At 39.8% G+C, this 20352-nt stretch overlaps 1 protein-coding gene across 23 annotated transcripts in view; it reads left to right on the top strand.

Moving 5' to 3' along the window:
• Positions 1–20352, top strand: part of SYTL2 (synaptotagmin like 2) — a 120227-nt gene that overhangs the window by 88979 nt on the left and 10896 nt on the right. For 2 of the 23 annotated variants that reach the window (XM_045071304.1, XM_004763518.3), the window contains exons 8-15: positions 507–575; positions 7289–7390; positions 9430–9483; positions 10745–10792; positions 13719–13813; positions 17142–17261; positions 18737–18906; positions 20001–20103. In XM_045071304.1, coding sequence (XP_044927239.1) covers positions 507–575; positions 7289–7390; positions 9430–9483; positions 10745–10792; positions 13719–13813; positions 17142–17261; positions 18737–18906; positions 20001–20103 — 761 coding nt within the window. The other 21 variants (XM_045071302.1, XM_013061934.2, XM_045071305.1 and 18 more) reach the window with 19 other exon arrangements.

Here is a 20352-nt window from a genome sequence, read left to right as displayed (position 1 = left end):
CAAATGTTGCATGCTCTACTGACCAAGCCAGCTAGGTGCCCCCATATGAATTTTCAGGATAAATCAGAGACTTCAGAAAAATTTCTCAATTAGGTCCATACCCCATACCTCAGAAGTCTATACTTACCTTCCTTTACTGTCAGAGCAATTCTAGTAGAATATCTTAATTAGGATGGTTTATGTTATAGCCTCTGAAAAATGCTGATAGAAACAGTTAATGGTATGGAAGGTATAAATACAAAGTGCCTATTTAAAAGATAATGTGAGTGATTATAATAATTTTTCTTAAAATTATTTATTTGTTTATTTATTTGACAAACAGCAAGAGAGGGAACACAAGCAAGGGGAGTGGGAGAGGGAGAAGTAGGCTTCCTGCTCAGCGGGGGCTCTATCCTATGACCGGAGCCCAAGGCAGAGGCTTAATGGCTGAGCCACTCAGATGCCCGTGAATAATAATTCCTTGAGCATTCTCTTTCCTTATTTAGAAAAGCATTTCTGTGTTGCAGACGGACTGTCTTGTGTTGAGCCTGAGCCATTTCAGGTGCCAGATCACAGTTCTAGAGACCGTCAGCAAGGTAAGCCCCCTCTTCTCAAGGCCCTACAAACTAGGACGTCCTCCCACTCTGGTCCATTTGCCACTGAGATAAGGAAGACAACTGACGATTCCATATCTAAAGTTTTAGACTGGTTTAATCGAAGTTCTCATTCAGAAGACATTAAGTCACCTCTCCAACATCCCCAGAGAATAGAGCTGAAGGAAGAGACAGACTCAGAATCACCGATTGCTACTGCCTTGATGAGAGATGACACCATTCTAAAAGAAAATGGCTCGAAGCCTCTATTACACACCAAAGTTAAACTGAGGTCTATGGAATCTGATTCACCATTCCAGGGAAAGGGAAATACATTGCCTTCAAGAACTTGCCAAAATAATAATGTGAATATCAATCCCAAATCCATTACTTTATCCCAACAAGGCAAGGAAGATCCAGGCATATTGAAACCATGTGAAATCTATGGCCCACATCAAGGGAATAAAACTATGTATTCTAGCCATGGTTCAAAAAACAGAGGAGAAGGAAACTGGGCACTTTCCCCAATCAGTAACTATCCCTACAGTGCTCTCAAAGGACCTGAGAGAGAAGACCAGGTTCCATGCAACATTAAGAATGTTGGCAGCTTAAGTGAAGAAGAGCCTAAGCTTCGTGTTTATGAAAAAAATAGAAGAAACTCAGAAGTAAATTTTGACTCTTCAACACTTGTCAAAGAACCAAGTTTGAAAGAGAACATGAAGGCAGAGCGAGAGAGCAAAGAAGGAGATCCATGCATCCTGAAAACTCCTTTAGAGACAGAGAATATTGAGTCACTACATGGGGCTACCAAAAACAAGTATTCGAAGAAGCCTGAGGTCCAGTTACAAGAAACTACTGAGGTTCCCAAGAACCAAGTGCAAAGAGAAAAATACAAAAGAGTAAGTGAAAGAATATCTTTTTGGGAAGGCGAGAAAACTGCTGCTAAGTTAACTCATAAAGAACCCACATCGTCATGCTGTGAAGGGAAACCTCCTGCTAAAGAATATCAGCCTGTGAAGTCCGTGGACAGTTTATCTACAGGCCAGAGTGAACGTAATCAAGCCACTAGCAGACAAGTGGTCCTAGATGAGAATGGCCACACAGCCCATCTCTCCAGTTTTTATTCCTCAAATAAGCCTGAAGAGACCAGACCCCAGATATCAGGTCCATCCAAAAACTATCCTTCTGTTGACCAATCAGGTGAAGTGTCTCCATTTCAGAATAAGATAAATGAACATATAAAAAGATCGCCAGTGGCAGAGAGTTGCCATTATGAAAGGGACAGTACTTTACCGGCTTGGCAACATTCTTTGAATACTGGGAGTGCAGTACATTTGCCTTTGGAGAAAGACAAACCTCTAATCAGTGAATCAAATCCCAACTTTAAAGTTATGTCCCTAAAACAGAGAATGGATGAACCCAATACAGAACAGGTCTATAATCACTCTCAATTTGAGAATTTAAGAAAGTTTTGGGACTTAGGAGCCAATCCAAACAGTCAAGAAAATGTTGGGAAGAATACTAACACAGTAAGCCAAAAATATGTGGAGCCTTTTTATAGCCAGAAACACAAACAATTCAGTGACATTAAATCATCAGGAAAGCATATCCACGAAATAGGGATGCTTCCAGGTAAAAAAAAAATTCTGGCAAGAGAGGAAATAGAGAAATTAAATTCAAAGCATACACTCCAGGTGTTACCAGATGAAACCACATTTCCATTGGGACCATCCAGAAAGTCTACTCATCATTTGCCAGGAAACGAGTCATCAAAGGAAAATGTGGGAAAGAATATGAAATTGTTTGTTACACCAGTGTTCAAGGAAGAAAAGGATTACTCCGACCAAGAGGTTCAAGAATCCATAGTTAAAACAAGTGCTTTGTCTAAAGACTACAAAGACACTTTTAATGACAGCTTACAGAAGCTACTTTCAGAAGCTTCATCACTAGCCATGCATCCTTCGGGTGGAAAAGTTCATGGAAAACAAAAGTCTGAACCAGATATTTCTGGAAATAAAACATGGCCTCAAGATACAGGTTTTGCTGAGACTGAGGGAGAAGACAAAGGACATAAGGAGAGCATTTATGAGCATGTAGACAAAACAGTAGCTCCTCCGAAGGTTAAGCCGAACACTTTGACTGCTAGTCTAGACAAACTCCTAAAGGAAGCTACTGGAACTTCGCCCTGTGCCTTGCCAAGTGTGTTGGAACCTGTTACCACTAGGATCAGCTCTGAACCTGAAGAGGGTAGAGTTTATGAAAAAGGGATAGAAGGGACAGAATGGAGTCACAGCACATCAGCCTATCAGAAAGAGCTAATAGCTCCTTTTCCAAAGGGAAGCGAAACTTTGGTAAATACAGCTCTTTCCCAGAAATCTGGAAGTGGCGAATGCCAGCCAAGCACGGAGGATGGCTGTCAGGTAGCTGCGGAAAGTTCTCACCCATCGGGTCCACCTTCCCATCTTTACAGAAAAGATTCTTTTGGGAATGTGGCCAACTCTCCCCAAGAGAGGCCTTCTTCCAGAGATGCTCATCTTGCTCCCCAGGATGAGGCATTACCTTCACAAAGGGAAATTTCAGAGACTGTAGAAAAAGTCATTCTTTCACCTAAACCTGCCTTGAATGATATAAATGTTGTATTACAAAAGCTACTGAGAGAAGCTTGCTATCCAGTGGGGAGGGAAGTAGTGCCTGGGGAAGTAAAAGCAGAATTTCCTAAAGGAGTCCAGGCAGCAGGTAGCCCACCAAATTCTACACCAGGGGCTACAATGGATGTTACAGTTCCAGACAAAGATGATTTTTGTTCCTTCAATGTCGTCCCTGATAAAACTCACAACGCTGGATCTTATTTAGCTGCTCGAGTGCCTCCATCAGAGCAAACCCGTCACTTATGTGATTCCCCTGTTACTCAGTGTGGCAAAGAGTTACCTCAGGAAGTGGCAGAAATTGTGAGGGAAACAGTTATTCAACCTAAATCAGAGTTCCTAGAATTCAGTGCTGGCTTAGAAAAACTATTGAAGGAAGCAACTGAACCCCCCTCCTCAAAATACGAAAGTGACCCAGGAACTCTTTCTCCATCAAATGTAACAGGTAGGACCGAGGTGTCTAGGCAAGCTGCTTCCGAATTCCATCCTGAGGAAATCAGAGAAACAGTAAAAAAGTCTGAGGCTCCATCAAGAACGGAGAGTGCTTTTGAAATTGGTTTTGAGAAACTTTTTAGAGAAACAACTGAAGCTCCTCCTTACCAGCTCCAGGTGTCAGTGAAGGAAGAAACTCCTGAGAAGGAGGCTTCCCAGTCAGAGCAGGCCAGTTTCTTGAGGACAGTAACCCGTCTTGACTGGACAGCCTCAGAAGCCTCTGAAATGAAGTTTAAGAGTAATGTTTTCCAATCACAAGTCAACCAGTGTGATGAAGTGCTGGGAGGTAACAAAGGTGTAACTGATTTATCAGTAGATCTTTGTGGTTCTGAAAGTTGGGTTGAGATCCCTGGAACCCCGCAGTTCTGTGTGGAATGTAAAATAGGGATCACTAAAACTATAAACCCCATAGAGGACAGGGAGGTTGCAGAGGTTCAAGAAAAGTTTTCTGGGGAGCCTGGCTTGGAAGAGGCTCCTAAAGCAATTAGTGTATCCAGATGTAGGCAACCCATTCCTCTCCTGACAAACAGAGAAAACCCTCCAGAAACAAGTATTGTTGAATTGATTCTGGCATCGCCATGTAAGAGAATAGAGAAAGAAGAAGAAAAAGGAGGTTTCTCTGACTCTGATTTTTCAGGTAGAGACTTGAGTTCCAATGCAGACAGCTGGAGAAAAACCTCCAGGGAGCATTCTGAATTTTTTAACTCATTGGTTTAATGAAATGATTTAGGGAATGCTGATGTAAAAGATGATATGGTTTTTAAAACTGGGAATAATTTGACACACGGAAATAGTGGTAAATTCTTATCATTTTAGGTCTTCCTAGCCTTTCTTAATAAAAAGCTACATTTCCTTTTATGTTCTTTAGTCAATGCATTACATAGAGAAGTTTTACCCATGAGGGAATGTTTCAGAATCTGACTTTATTCTCAGTAACAGAATTGTTAGGTTTTAAGAGTTGTGTTTTTTTTTTTTTTTTTTAATTTGGGGTTTAGAAAGCACTTCTGAAACATTCAAGCCAGTTTTCCTCCTAGAAATAATTTATCCTGGAAATAATTTTTTTTCTTAATTGACAATGCACACAGAAGTCTCTAGTAAGATTTGTGGCAAGAAAGTGCCACACACAAATGGGCACAAATTTCCCTTTTAGGATGAATATTTTACCACAGTAGTGGCTAAATTCCAGAAACAGAGGGCAAGACTGGAACCGTCTTTCCTCAGAAAACTTGTGCTGTGGTGTTTTGTTGCCATCCTTTTCCTCTTGTTTTCAATTATCTGCAGAAATCTGCAGAATCTTCTCTAGAGTATGACTTTGGTCAGATGATTTCATCTGACACCACCTGAGGGCATCGCCTGGCTGGCTACATTTCTTTGGCTCCAGCCTTGGCTAGGTGAATGAAGAACTTACTCGATTACCACATTCATCTAAGTGGGCTTCGCGTTGTTGGTTTCAGCCAGGCTGGGAGCTACAGACCTTGTCTCAGTTTGCTATGGTAATCAACATGGGCATTTTAGCAGAGAAACCCAGAAGCAAATAGGAATGCACAACTCCCCGATTATAGGGATGAATGATAATAGATGCCTTCTGGCTGGGACACTTTAACCACAGTTGCAAAACAGCTGGTGTCGGTCATTCTCCTAGCAGTTTAGAAAATTTGTCATTTTCTAGCACCCCTCAGCATTGAGGAGAATTAATAAGCTTTCCTGAGTGGATGACTCGGGAGGTTTGGTTTCCTTTGCAAGTAACTATAGGGTGTCTTCTTGAAAATGAACCGAAGGATCCAACTTTAATCCTGATTAATCGAATTGAAGCCCCTGTTACAAAGGTTGCTGGTTAGAGGAGGAAAAGTGGAGTATCAGTCTCTGAAACAGGAGTATACATCACCATGTTCAACTTCCTGAAGTAGACTTTCACTAAACCAGCCTGTGAGTGAGGAGGGTAGACTGACCCATAGGAGAGCTTGTACATTTGTCCTTACTCTGGAGACTTACCCCTGATGTATATAGCTTTGTTTATAGGGTATCAGCATAACTGATTGAATAGTAAAAAGCCTGTCTAAAAATGAAATCGTCAGTATTAAATAACCACCCAGTCAGAGCTCAGAGAAGATATTTAAAAGTTACAAGCCAATAAGAGGTACAAAATGGTACAACTGTAGTTTTATATACTCTAACCTAAATTTTTATTTTTAAACAATTGGCTGGTGGTGGACTGGAGGAGGGAGGAATTTGCTTACAATGTACCACAATTTTGGTGAGCAACCTAACATATTTCACTTGGGCTGAGCTCTTATTCAACCAATACCTCAATATGTTCCTTAAAAATTAAAAAAAAAATGCTCCATTGTCAAGTACTTAATGTGCTGGGAAATTATGCACATTATTAGCATATTAATGTCTCCAAGAAGATCTATAGTAAGAAACCTTTAAATTGAAACACAGAGCATTCCAAATCCAATTCATCTTAGAATCCATTTGCTCTAGAATGCCTATTAACATTGGGGAGAACTGGGATGCATTTCAGGAAAGTATTGTGTATAGAAGTGGTTCCCAAATTCATTGACTCATTAATGGAATCATTCATTGATTTAGCAACTTCTTTTTTTTTTTTTTTTTTAAGTAGGCTCCATGCCCAACATGGGGCTTGAACTCATGACCCTGAGATCAAGAGTCACATGCTGTATCAGCTGAACCAGCCAGGCACCCCTAGCAAACGTTTTTGAAGTGCCTATTGCCAGCCACTGTTCTAGGCACTAATAATGTAACAGTGATGAATGATCATATTCAGACCAGAGCTAATCCATGATGGAGTTTTAACTGTCAAAATGAAAAAGTTAAGATATCTAGAGATTTTTTTTTGTAACATTAGATATATTTAATTTAAAAAACTGTTCTTATTTTGAGGATATGCCCCCCCTTCTTTTTTCCTTTGGTCCTAACATGCCTTTTTTTCCCCCCTAACATGCCTTTAAAAAATATGTAGTTATTAGTACATGATATAACCCCCTACACACTTTAAAATGACATAATAAAATAAAAAGTTGACTACCTCATGTCATTTCCCAACATTTTGTTGGAAATTTTACTAGCTCATGAATCCCCAAGGGCCTGCAATCGTTGATTTGGAGAATTCGCCCATCTGTGTACCTGATTATACACAGATGTTAAACATCTGAATCCTGCCTTCTATGGTTTTCAGCTAATTGTTTTAATGCTCCTAAAACCACTTTGTGGTTGTCTTCAAAAGCTAGAAGTGAAGTGGAAAGATTCAAAGTCTGGCATAGAACAAATCATGGGCCTAAAATAGAGGTGTGGATGGCTCAGAGATCACTTTTCTATTCATGTGGTTATCTTGTTCCTTTATGATTTATGCTTGCAAATACTTCTTGACTAGGAAAATGGTTTTTAAAGGATCTGCAAAGAGTGGAGAAATTTTGCTTTTTTTTCTGAGAAGTGTTTCATAGTACAGAGGCTTCTGACTCTCCACCTACAACACCAACATCCATTGGTTCTTAAGAGTTAGGATTTGGGGGATCTTTTTTGTATTGCGCAGTGTTCAACAATTTTGTCTCGTAACAGGTTCAGAAGAAGAACCCAGTCCTGTCTTGAAAACTTTGGAAAGGAGTGCTGCTAGGAAAATGCCTTCCAAAAGTCTAGAAGACATTTCGTCAGATTCACCAAGTGAGAATAAAGGTTGCCCCATTGTTCACGCCCCCCGTCTAAGCTTTAAAATGCTCATGTGCTTTTCTGTGGCCTCACTGCATGCTTTCGTGCACTGAAGCCCCTGAGGCGGGGGTTAACAGATGACTGTAACCTTTCCAGAGTGAGCAGAAGAAGCTCATCCTACAGTGACTGGAACCTTCAACATAGTGCCTGAGGTTTGGTTACTAGAGCACTAGGTTTCCTTGGATTGAAGAATCCCAGCTCAAGCGTTTCAAGTCCAGTGAGTTTTAAATGACTGGGGTAGCTGGTGGTTCTAGTAAGAATAGCTAACCTTTATTGAGCACTGTGTGCCAAGACGTGGCTAAGTATTTCACATGCATTATTTCATGTAACTGGCATACAGAACCCTGTGAGAGATGATGGTTATTCCCATTTTACAGATGAGGCAAATGAAGCTCAGAGAGGTAAAGTACCTTGTTTAGTGTCACGCAGCAGAGCTGTGAATCCGAATCAATAGTCTGCTATCAAGAACATTTATGAGGTGATCGTCTTATATATGACAGTGTTGGATGTCTGACGAGTTTTGCATGATATGGAGATGAGTTGGTCCCTAGCTTCAAGGACTGTCCTTTCTCTTTTATCCCTTCTCTTCACACATTTCTTTTGGATACTGGAACTAGAAGCCCAAAGACTACCTGGCCTGCAACACATTAGGCACACTGTATGCCCCAGCTGTTGCTGTAATTGGTGAAGGACTTCTTGAGTACTAACATAAAGCATTATACACACACACACACACACACACACATGACTTGCAAGTTGACTTAGAAATCCTGACTTTTAGAGGGTTTGCTCTTAATCATTTTTAAGCTAAGAGGCACCCCTGGGAGTGCAGAGGGTCATGAGAAAAGTTACTGAATGAAAGTTAGTCATTGCCACACTCATATGCTGGAAAGTTGAACATTGTCATGTTTAGTATATGCTTCGGCTATCTGCATTTGAAACTAAAAAGTCAGAATTTTAAAAGAAAGGGGGGAAAGCCACTCTATTAAATAATTCCTAAAAATCAGAGATTTTCAGGGCTCTGAGGACAGTATTCCCATTTTGGAATGCAGTTCTATCCCTACCAGAGATCTTGGAATCTCAGGGTTGGAAGTGACCTTGAAGGTCATCCATTTTAAACATCCCCCAATGCAGGAATTCCCTATAAAGCCTCCTCAACAGGTGGCGAACCTCCCCACATCCGCCTGAATGCTCCCACAGAAAGCGAATCCTGCCCTTTGTTGGACCGCCCTAATTGTTCTTCCTGATGTTGGTGATGGGTCCCCAGGGGGGGGGGGATACCCAAAAAACAAAAAACTCAGCAAAAACTGTCCAGTTTGGCAAACCTCTTGCCTGTGAGGCATGGGGCTATTTCCATGGTGCAGCTTTAAAATACTCAGGAATGTGCAGAGTTAAAAAAAAAAAAAAAAAAAAAAAAAAAAAAAAAAAAAACCACCATCAGCTGACGGGTATTCCTGCACGCTCCTTTCCAAATACCGATACCCACTCTCACACTAGCCTGCCAAGATTCCACTTAGCAGCTGGTCCCCAGTTACATCTCTTCAGTTGACTTCCCAAGCAAGGCTCCCAGAGGCATACACAAACGATGATGCATGCACAGAAATATTTGCTAATGACCATGGGTTTGAGAAGGTGTTAGTCATGGCTAGCATCTTACCCTTTCCAGAAGAATAGAGAGGCTGTTGTTGCCGCCCTGTGTTTTCTCCTGCTGCTGGCCGATTGCTTGCTCTTAGCTAACCCTCTAACCCTGGGGAGTCCGTGTGCAGCAGTGTGCTGATGTAAGCTGCATCGGGGCTGAAATGGGAGCTCCCGCTATGGCACTGGTTCAAGTAGCTAATCTAAAGAGAAAGTATTTTGGGGAAGACATCTTGGTTGCACCCCTCACTGCATCTTGACTAATTGCTTCCAACTCCGTGGGCTTCCAGGGACAGTCTCATTGTTCTCTCTCGCCAAGGGTCAGCCGTGTTAACCATTTGTTAATTTCTCCTGAACAGATCAAGCAAAAGTAGATAATCTGCCAGAAGAATTAGTACGTAGTGCTGAAGATGGTAAATATCTTTATGTATTTGCATGTCTGTCTGTGTATTAGGTTCTGGGGCGGTTTGGGCAGTCACTGGGACGCAGCTGTTGGATAAATAGAAGAACGTCATTTGCCACTATGTGATGAATGGTGCCTAAGTTATTATAAAATGGTTCTGACTCGATGCATTTAATACTGTTTATATTCTCAAGTCTTCTGCTGGTGATACTGTTGTAAGGATCGCATCAGAGACCTTTGGAAAGCGAGGGTTTCTATAAATAGGAAATTGTATTTCTATAGGTATGAGCTGATTTTTGCTCTGACTTGCAGAACTCCTTGTGAGGGCAGGAAGCATCGGGTGGGTTCTGGGTTAAGTTATTCCTATATTTTTCTCATGTCTCAGCATTTGGAGCTATCTGGGCATAGCTGATAAAGCTTTAACTTCAAAGGGAAGAGTCCCAGAACCAGAGTCAGGATCCTGCCTTGGCTCATTTAAATAGCTAAATATAGACTGAGGTAAAATTAACTGGTTCAGAATATTAAGGAGCCCAGAAGATCTTGAAGTTTGTCAGTGGATTGAGTATTATGTGGTTCACTTACAAAATATACAGGGTAATAGTGGTATAGTGGGGGAAGGGATGGAAATGAGTCTGATTTTTATAGTTGAGCATTTATGCAAATGTGTAATTTATATTTGTACACCGGAATTGTGTTTTCTAAATTCCCTTTACTATAATAATAAAAAATGTCTATGAACTAAGCTTCCCCCATAAAATGTGGCATTAGCACTCCTCAAAGGTCATTGCTTACTTTTGTGTGATAGTTTTGTCTTTCTCATTTTATGCTTGCAACAACTTCGTGGAAGTGGGTGGGGCAGGGATTTTCATTTGCAGATAAGAAAAGCTCAGAGAAATGAGGTGACTTGTCCAAGATCCTATAGCCAGTAGGTCAGTGGGGGCAGGGGGGTTGAGGGGGTGGTAGCAACTAGAAGTGCAGGTTTGTTACTCCTAATGCAGTGCTCCTTCCATCCCCCAAGCTATGTGGGCTCAGTGACTTAGTAGAAAGATGCCAGACATCTCCTATACTGGATGTTGGATTTTTAGTTGAATAGAAGACCCCTAAAGGAGGTAATGAAGAGTCACTCTGGGGAATAGATAAAAGCACGCTGAAAACCTGTCAGATGTATTCTGCAGACTCTGTTGTGAAACTGACATGTGAGCCTTACTTTCATGTCTCTTTAATCCTTCTTGTAAAATGGTATTTATTCTCAATGTTGCTTTTCTGAGTAGATCAAAAAACAGATCAGGAACCAGACACAAATGAGTGCATACCAGGAAGTGAGTAGCAGGATCTTTCTCACAAATGACTAAATGTTGCCACTTTACATGGTGTTAAATATACTGAAATAACTAACACTATTAATCATGCAGTATTTGTTATTGGTACTAAAACTCTTGCAGCTTACAAAACTATTTCATTCTGACAGGGGTTTTATGAAAAAACATTTTCCTGCCACCAGTGTTGAAAGATTAATCCGTGGTTTCGCTATGGGGGAGTTACATATTTTAAAATTTTTTTTGCAGACATATATATGTACTATATAAATGTGTAATTGCTGGATAGTATTATACTTCTGTAAGGCTCTCTGCCCTTTGAGTCTTTTCTTAAAATGAAGTTGGCACCTTCTGTTATCACTTGGCTTTATGTTGCAGTCTGGTCTCAAGTACTCGATTTCTTGTGGCCTTTACATAAGACTGTAGACATAAAACAATTTATAATGTATTTGGACCTAAGAAAGAATTGTGCTTTTACAGTTAGTGAGCATTATGGTTGTATATGCCTCTTTCCCTACCTATGGAAGCAAATTGTATCATGTCCAGGGTTTAAGCTCTGAGGTTCAAAGCAGGATTCAGTCTATATTCAATCTATAAAGCAAGTGAACATCTGAATCTTAAGAAATAAGTATATACTTGTGGTGGCTAATGTCCGTCCACTAATTTATATTCACGACCAGCCAAAGATAATGATTGTTTACTCTTTTCTGTTCAATCTTAAGATTGCTGTACTTAACACTGACTTCTGTCTCTGGGACAAATAGCACATTAAGAATGTATCTGTGGGGCCCAGCAAAGCATGCAGATATGCGTATGTGTCTTCTTAGCTTCCAAGTTTCAGCCCAGTTGCATAATGCTGGGCGCTGGAGGTATGAAGATAATGATACACATGTCTGCCCTTAGGAGATCACGAGATTTATATTAATAGTTGCCCAGTAGTCCGGATGTGCTAATACATCTTAATGAGAAGAGCAGCTAAATGAGGGAGCCATTTGATAGAGAAACAAGGTGCTTTTGCTAGAAGGCCATGACATCCAGCCTGAAATCTGAAACTTTGCTCAAGAGGTCTGCCTGCCAGAGGTGAAGGTGCTGAGCTTTGGCCCATGACCTGAGCAGTTCTGAAGAAGTACATAGGCAAAAAGATAATCCAGGTTTCGGCCCCTGTTGCATGTTCTCTGCCCAGCTGCTGCAGAGGAGCCAAGACTTGTGTCCCTCGGGGCTGTTGGGTACAGAGGTTTCTCCAGTTGCTTTTGAACTGGCAGATACTCAAGTTCGATCATCTTGTTAGGTTTTGTTCAACATTTAGCCCGAGGAGTGAAAACAATGCATGGGCATGGACATATATGCCAATGTATCTGTGTCTTTGCTCATGACCAAGCTTAGTTAGGTCAGGCCACAAAGGCTATCATGTAGTGAATTCTGGGTGGATTAATTTCTCTCTCTTTTTTTTATGGTATTTTCCAAGATGACTCTTAATGTATGGGCTGAGATTTTTTCTTTCCTCTACTGAAAAGTGTATTTTTACCATAAAACAAAATTGAAATACATGATCAAGACATAAATTACTAGAGCCTAATATTTGTAAAACTGGCTACATTTGAGTAGCAGATATACATTTTGAAAATAATAGGCAGCAGTACTATGATAAAAAGTTTTTGCATTCTTATTGGGCTCTACTGTGTCCTCATGGGACCTAACCTTATACTACTGCAGTGCAAGTCACCCAAATATACCCACATACACATTACTGTTTAATGGGTTGTGATTAAAGTAGGTATCATCTTGTGAGTCACTGTAAATGGATTTTGATACATTTGAGAGCCAAAGGCTAGAGGCGAACTACTATGTGAATAAACAAATATTTATTATGTATAGTTCAATTTTCAGTTTTTCTTCATTAATTTTCTTTTAACTGAAGATGAATTTAGCTAATGCTTAGGGCTTAATTTGAGCCTCTTGAGTTATATATAGAAATATAATTTTATTTTTATTTATTTTTCTGGTATCTGTTTCACTGGTAAAAACCAAGACAGTATATTTGTATCACATCGAAAAGGTAACTTAAACATTATCAGATAATATTAATTTTTAGCACATAATTATATAGAGCATGCTCTGTGCTGGGCACTGTTCTTAGGGCCTTGAAACATACTAACTCATTCAGTATGCAAGCTCTGATTCACCATAAGAAAAGCTTAGACACCAATTTTTAGATAAAGGAGATAGGTTTCTAACTAGAGTTATGCAAATGAGGAATAGAATTCATCATCTCATTGTGACTTCCACACATATCCTTACTGTATCAAAAGGTACCTAAATAAGGTGTCTGATACCTTTCTATCACTAAAGTATCTAAATAATCTGTTTTCAAAAGATAAATAGTTTGAGCTCATAGTCTTTCATAATTCTGAGTGAGAAACATTATCAGAGAAGTAATCCCCACAATCACAGAACAAACAAGCCTTCCCTTCCATACTCAATAGCCAGGACACTGTTATGATTGAGTTGTGTCCAGAGATCCTTGCTGTCCAATGAAATAGTTTTCCAGCCTGTGGCATGTTTTAAAAATACATCCCAAGGAGATGAACCAATAAATCACACATCTTGTGGTTCCAATCTCTGGTGTGGGAAATAAGTGAGTGCCCATTCACAATGGCAGTATGTTTTAATATAATTCAAATCCATCTCTGGATTAATGAAACTAACAGTCTTGATTGTTACTTTCCATTGGTTCAACTCCTTGCCAGTTCTCTGTATAATTTATGAAAACTGCATGTTGCTTATCTTATCCTGTGCATGTAAACTATTGTACCTTTAATCTTTTTGCAAAAATATCTCGTTCATAGAAGAAAGAAAAGTGTTTTCAACTTATGCTTTATGTTTGTTTGATAATGTGAGGATAATTTTGAATGGAAATGCTGCTGTTTAGTTTCCACAGTGCCTTCACCACCTGATAATCCATTTTCCCACCCTGACAAACTCAAAAGGATGAGCAAGTCCGTTCCAGCATTTCTCCAAGATGAGGCAAGTCTGTCTTCTGTAATTTCAGAAAAATAGAACCAAATAGGTGCATTTGCTATGCCAAGGTTGGTGTGTTTGTATTCAGCGGTGGCAGAGACCAAAGAGGTCAGCAGGACTGACCCCTGCCTTTCCTATCAATAGAGGCAGTGTTGTTGATCCTGGAACAGGCAAGGCATGTCTCATTTGACTCAAACAGTAAGTCATTTTGGTGGTGAAGTCAAGTTGCATTGATTTTTGGAATGTGACTTTTGTTTCAAAGTGGGTACAAAATAAGAAATCCAGGCAGAAATATGTTGGCGTGAGCTAACCACTCTGTAGTTTCCAGTAGAGCTGATCTGTGAGAGCTTCCTCTAGGTAGCATGAATAGCTTGGAAGCATTTGTTAAACTGGTAAAGTGACAAGGACACAACAGACTTTAAGGATATCTGTTGGGTGTAGGTCGTTGACGTACATTATCTCATTTCATCATCCACCATGCCTGGAAGGTAGGCCCCATCATTGTTACCAGGTATTACAGATAAGGAGGTACTGCGAGAGGTGAGTAAACTCACTCGGCTAGAAAGGGGTCGAACCACGATGGAGTCTGCATCTGATTGCCGTGGTTAGCCATTATACCTGCTGTCTCAGGCTGGAGCAGGACTATTATCTTGCTATTCACTCAGTACTTTATAAACACCAGACACTTAATATTCCTTCTGACTTCTAACTCTCACCAACTAAACGTGGTTGGTACAATTTTCTCCATTTTTTATAAGTGGGAAGTGCTTGCGAGAGCTTTCCCCCACTTTCTCCCAAATCCAACAGCTGCTAAGAAGTAGATCTAGGACTTCAACTCAGGTCCTTTGACTTAATTAAGATTCCGTGTTATGGGTGGAGGGATGGGGAAGGAGTGCACTTGTAATGAGTCCCGGGTGATGTATGGAATTGTTGAATCACTATATTGAACACCCGAAACTAATATAGCACTGGATGTTAACTAATCAGAATTAAATAAAAACTTAAAAAGCAAAAAAAAAAAAAAAATTTTTTTTTAAATTCCATGTTCTAGCCAGAGTAGTTAGGATCTTGGAGTCAGACATTCCTAGCACTGGCTGTGCTACTAATTTGGTGTGTGTGACTCCAGGCGAGTTCCTTAATGTCCCTGAGTCTGGTTTCCTAGTCCTGTCTCATTAGGCTATGAGGAGTCAGCAAGATAATGTGGGGGAAACATACAGCAGAGTGCCTGACACAGGGTGAATACCAGTAAATCCTAGCTGTTACTCTTTGCAGTTTGGGTCTGATTTTTGAGGGTGAAGTAAAAAGCATTATCCTCAAACATTCTCTTAGTAGATGAAAGGTGAAGAAAGTTCTAGACAACACACAAATTAGGTACCACCTCCCTGACCTCCCGGGCAACCCTCTGTCTATTCTTGGGCCTTAGAGGAGCTATATCTGCAAATGCATAGCCTTCCATATGCTTACCAGCCCAGGTTACAGTTCCTTTGAAAGGAATCCCTCATTCTTTGAAACTAAATCCTTAGTTGGAAGCCAACAGTAGGCAGCCTCAATGAGTTCCTGCTTTCACACCTTTGTAAATAGGCTTTGGTCTTGGTTGGCCATATGAATGAGGTGTGTAATTACTTAAAAGGCAAGCGACCCCAGTTCCTGGTCTTCCATTTTTCTCCTCTTTCAGTTTTAATGTGCCACCTCATCGCTCTACACAATAGAGAGTCCAAATTGAGTTTGTGTATCAAAGATGCCAAATGAAGCTGTAGAATTTTACCTTTCAAAGCACGTGGGTCAGACTGAATGTTAAAGGAAATGGTCATGAAGCCAGGCCTTGCTCCTCCGTCCACTCTTTCTTCGAGGCTTAGCATCAGTCACGTTCCTTGAATTCCTGCTACGTGGATATCGGCGTTCCAGTTCAACAAGACAGGATCCCATCCCTCAGCAATTTACTCGTGTCCTGATACACTAGATAGAGCATAGTACATGCTGAAATAGAGGGAAACAGTACGTGCTGCCAGCATGTGGGGAGAGAAGGTCATAATGGACACATGGTGGTGTGGGGTTTTTTTAATCCTTGAGGGAGGGTTTCTTATCCATATAAGTGATAAATTTTATTTTTCTTTAACTCCTTCCTTAATCTGCATTAGAATTGGCATCTGTTTTATGATACATAATTGCATGGCCCTGGGAGACGTTGGCATGTACTAACTCCTCCATAAAGGTATTTCCCTAACTCCACTGAACTGCTCCAAAAACCCTCTAACCCCCAAAGGAGCTCATTCTGAATCATAGATTTTTAAAGCTACCATCTAGTAAACTTTAGCTCTAAAGATAATTAAATGTATTATTGCCCCCCCCTTTTTTAAAAGATTTTATTTATTTATTTGACAGAGAGAGATCACAAGTAGGCAGAGAGGCAGGCAGAGAGAGAGGAGGAAGCAGGCTCCCTGCTGAGCAGAGAGGCCTATTCGGGGCTTGATCCCAGGACCCTGAGATCATGACCTGAGCCAAAGGCAGAGGCTTTAACCCACTGAGCCACCCAGGCGCCCCATCCCCCCTTTTTTTTTTTGAACTAGGAAAATATTTCCTGGGACATATTTAAAATAAGTATCTTTGGGTTTTTTGGTTTTTTTTTTTTGTTTGTTTTTTTCAAAAAATGTATTAAAATCTACTGTGGGTAGAATTGAATATACTTGAATAAATATAATTTAGTATATACTTCCTTATAGCATTAAAAATATAAACACAATAGCACTATAGAATTACATTAGAGGTGGTTTAAAATTTTTAAAATTTGTGTGTATATAACTTTTAGTTTAAACAGGTCACACTAACATTTATTTTTTTCTAGTTTAATAGTGTCTCCAGTAAAAGATTTGATTTTTAGGGATGTTAAGGCTGTGTTAATAACAAGAGGAATTAAGCATGACATTTTATATTTTGACAGTAAATCTTAGACCGTTTGTTTTCTGGGTAAAGTTAATTTCTCATATATATCAATAAAGTTCTCCGCGTAACAGAAATGCACAATATTAAAAGAGTGACAAGAAAGCTCACAGCAGTGCTGACTTCTGTAGCGTCCTGGGCCCACCTTGGAGGTAAAAAAACAAATCACTTTGTTCTTTGCATAGCAAAGCCCTGCTGTCCTCCTTAGGTGAGGTCCATGATAGACCATCACTTCATCCCGACTCCCATTTCCTGGTGATTAGCACCAGAGTCCTTTGAGCTTCAGAAATGTTCACAGATCTCTGGGATACCAAGGTATCATGTTTTTCCAAGGAGAGATGCTGACCTTTGCTCATTCTGAATTTAAATTTTGTGTATCTTATATGATGTTTTGTAGAGTGATGACAGAGAAACAGATACAGCCTCAGAGAGCAGTTACCAGTTCAGCAGACACAAGAAGAGCCCGAGCTCTTTAACCAATCTTAGCAGCTCCTCTGGCATGACGTCCCTGTCTTCTGTATGTAAACAAAGCCTCTATGTTAATATCTCTCTGCTTCTCTGAACCTTGCTCTGCGGTGCTCCATGCTTGCTATAAAGTAGCCTCCTGTTGTATTTCCCAGATATCAAGGGCACAAGTTTTTTCTCTAACCTGCAATTAGCTTTTGGCTAGCTAAATCTTTTTCTTTTTTTAAGCACAAAAAGAGTTCATATCCTTAGAAATGAATTTTTTTATGTAAGTACTTAAAAAATAAACCCAAATTTCTAACAAGATGAACAGCTACATACATTGTTCCGTGCAACAAATGGGGTAACTTGTGTAAAGTCTACTTGTATCAGATATGTTTTATATTTGTTTGCAGGTATAGAATTGTGCCTGTCTTTTGGCAAACCTGATGAATAAAAGCACTGATTCACATAAGAATAGAAGTGATTCTTTGCCTTATGGAAGGATTCAGAACAGGATTTGTATTTTTATTAATATTTTTAAGATTTGTATCTATTGATTTGACAAAGAAAGACACAGCGAGAGAAGAAACACAAGCAGGGAGAGTGAGAGAGGGAGAAGCAGGCTTCTCACCGAGCAGGTCCCAGGACCCTGGGATCATGACCTGAGCCAGAGGCAGACGCTTAACTACTGAGCCACCCAGGCGCCCCTCACAAAAGGATTTTAAAAGGAAAGCTCCTTAACTATAGTTGTTCAGGTTCAATGTAGAAAATTTGACTTTACCTGGAACTTCTTTCATAACATGAGGTCATTGTGTGCATGGAGTATGTGTGTAGAAATATATATGAAATATATCCACATACACTTATCCAGATAGTTCTCTGATATACACACCATCTCACAAGGTATGCTAACCAAATGATAAAGCTGCCCTAAAATTTTACTAGCCTGCCGTTTTTCAAACTTAAAAAAAAAAAATCTGTTTAAACTGAATTTCTGCTGATGATACTTAAATGTATGGCCTTGGGAAGGCTTTCAACTGTCTTCATCAATCATCCATTCTTTACCCTTCCTGACCTCTAAAGGCGTATGGTCCACTAAGCATTTTCCTAGATTCAGTGGATGGGTAACATAGTAAGATTCCTTTTTAGTGCCTTGGAAATTTGATAGAGCAATGTGTCACTGTGATTTGTGTCCCTGGGGTTTCTCACATCCTCTTTCTTTACAATCTTAAATACTAAGCATGCCTAAAAATGGAACTCTGAATGCCCCCTACCATAAAATCCCCTGCTTTGGAAATGAGCCAGCATCTAAATAACTTTGCATTTTCACTTGTCATCTGTATCTTTTACAGGCAACTTTTTCTTAAAACATTAGTCGTGTCATATATCACGTCAGGTTGTTGGTTTTGGTCTATCTTTATGCCCTATCACCTGCTTTAAATGTAAACTAGAGAAATAGTAGCAAGCCCACATCATATTTGTGATTCTTGCACTGGGTCCATGAACAAGATAGGAAAAAACACTGCATGTTTCTAATGCCTTCAGGTAAGCGGCAGTGTGATGAGTGTTTACAGTGGAGACTTTGGCAATCTGGAAGTGAAAGGAAATATTCAGTTTGCCATCGACTATGTGGACTCACTGAAGGAGTTACACGTCTTTGTGGCCCAGTGTAAAGACTTAGCAGCAGCAGATGTTAAAAAACAGCGCTCAGACCCGTAAGTACAATTTGGAGTCACTGTTTTCTCTCAGTTATTTGTAATCTTGTAGAAATTGAGAAAGAAAGAAATTAAAGAGTGGATATGTGTGGGACTGTGCCAAAAAGAAATGTTTGAGAAGAAAAATTGGGGGAAATGATGTTTTATTTACTCTATAAATATGCCAAACTTAATAAGCTATAAAAATGTCAGAGAAGCAGAAAATATTTCAAGTGGAGGGGACCTTTGAGGCCATCTTGTCCCATTCATTCTTCTAACAGATAAGGAAACCAGGGCCAGAGAAGATAAATGACCTATTTATATAAATTCAGAGAGTCAGCTTCAAAATGGAGAATGAGGTCTTGAACCCCAATCTCTTTCCATGACTCTCAAACTTCTCTAAAATTAGAGACATGTCAGGCCATACTTGAAAATGTTCAGTGGTGTGGAAACAGTTAAGATTCTAGAATGAGGTAGTTTCTAAATTTAAATTACATTTTACAGAAGAACTTTAGGGGGAATTACCAGCTCATCTTTTAGATCATAGACTTAATTGAATTTCAGTTTATTTGCAAAAGTTAAATGGTATTCTTTGCTTTCCCTGTGCAGAAGTCAGATTCTTAGTTATTTTGCTAGCATAGGCCCAATCCTTTATGCTTTTATTATCAAAACAGCTGGGGTCAGTATCCTTTTCTTCCCCACTGAATATGGCTTGCTTATGTGTGTGCTGAGATCAATTTTTGTTTTCAAAAATCAGTAACAATACTTTTTAAATAAGTTCTTCAAGCACCAAAGCCTTTTCTCAATAGGAAACAAGCCGGTATAATTAAGCACCACATTAGAGGTCTGTCCGCCACACCCCCTACGTCAGGTAAGGCCAAAGGAAGAAAGGGTTCAGGAAATAGTCTTTAAAATTTTTCAAAACAGTATAAAATGACCAGTTCTGTTGCATGTGTTTATAATTTTAAGTATAAAAGGTGTTGCCTTACTTAACTGCTCTTCTTACTGTCATGAAATAATTATTTCTGTCAATTACCAATGCATATTTCAAGGCAGAGATGGAAACATCACTTTTATTTTCTCTGACCTTCTTGTCTGTCTACTTCTCATTTTAGATATGTGAAGACCTATTTGTTACCAGACAAGGGCAAAATGGGCAAGAAGAAAACACTTGTAGTGAAGAAGACTTTGAATCCTGTGTATAACGAGATACTGAGGGTATTTATGAACTGTCTGTCTAGGAAAATCCTAAATGATGAGCTGTCACTGTGATTTTCATGTCGATAGCTGTGTCTTCTTGGGTAGTATCTCTACAGATGAAGTCAGTCATGGAGAGAGAAGAAGGGAAAGGATAAATGTGTTCTGAGACACTGCTTTGCATGAGACCATACACCATGAACATTGGATGCCTTCTCTCCCTTACTCCCTCCATACCCACCAGGAGGGTATATTACCTGCCCCTCACAC

This window comes from Mustela putorius, unplaced genomic scaffold (assembly GCF_011764305.1).
Source record: "Mustela putorius furo isolate JIRA1106 unplaced genomic scaffold, ASM1176430v1.1 tig00003987_pilon_pilon_pilon, whole genome shotgun sequence".
NCBI classification, from domain to species: domain Eukaryota; kingdom Metazoa; phylum Chordata; class Mammalia; order Carnivora; family Mustelidae; genus Mustela; species Mustela putorius.
The sequence above is the reverse complement of the archived record's forward strand: the minus strand, read 5'-3'. Positions and strand labels throughout refer to the sequence as shown.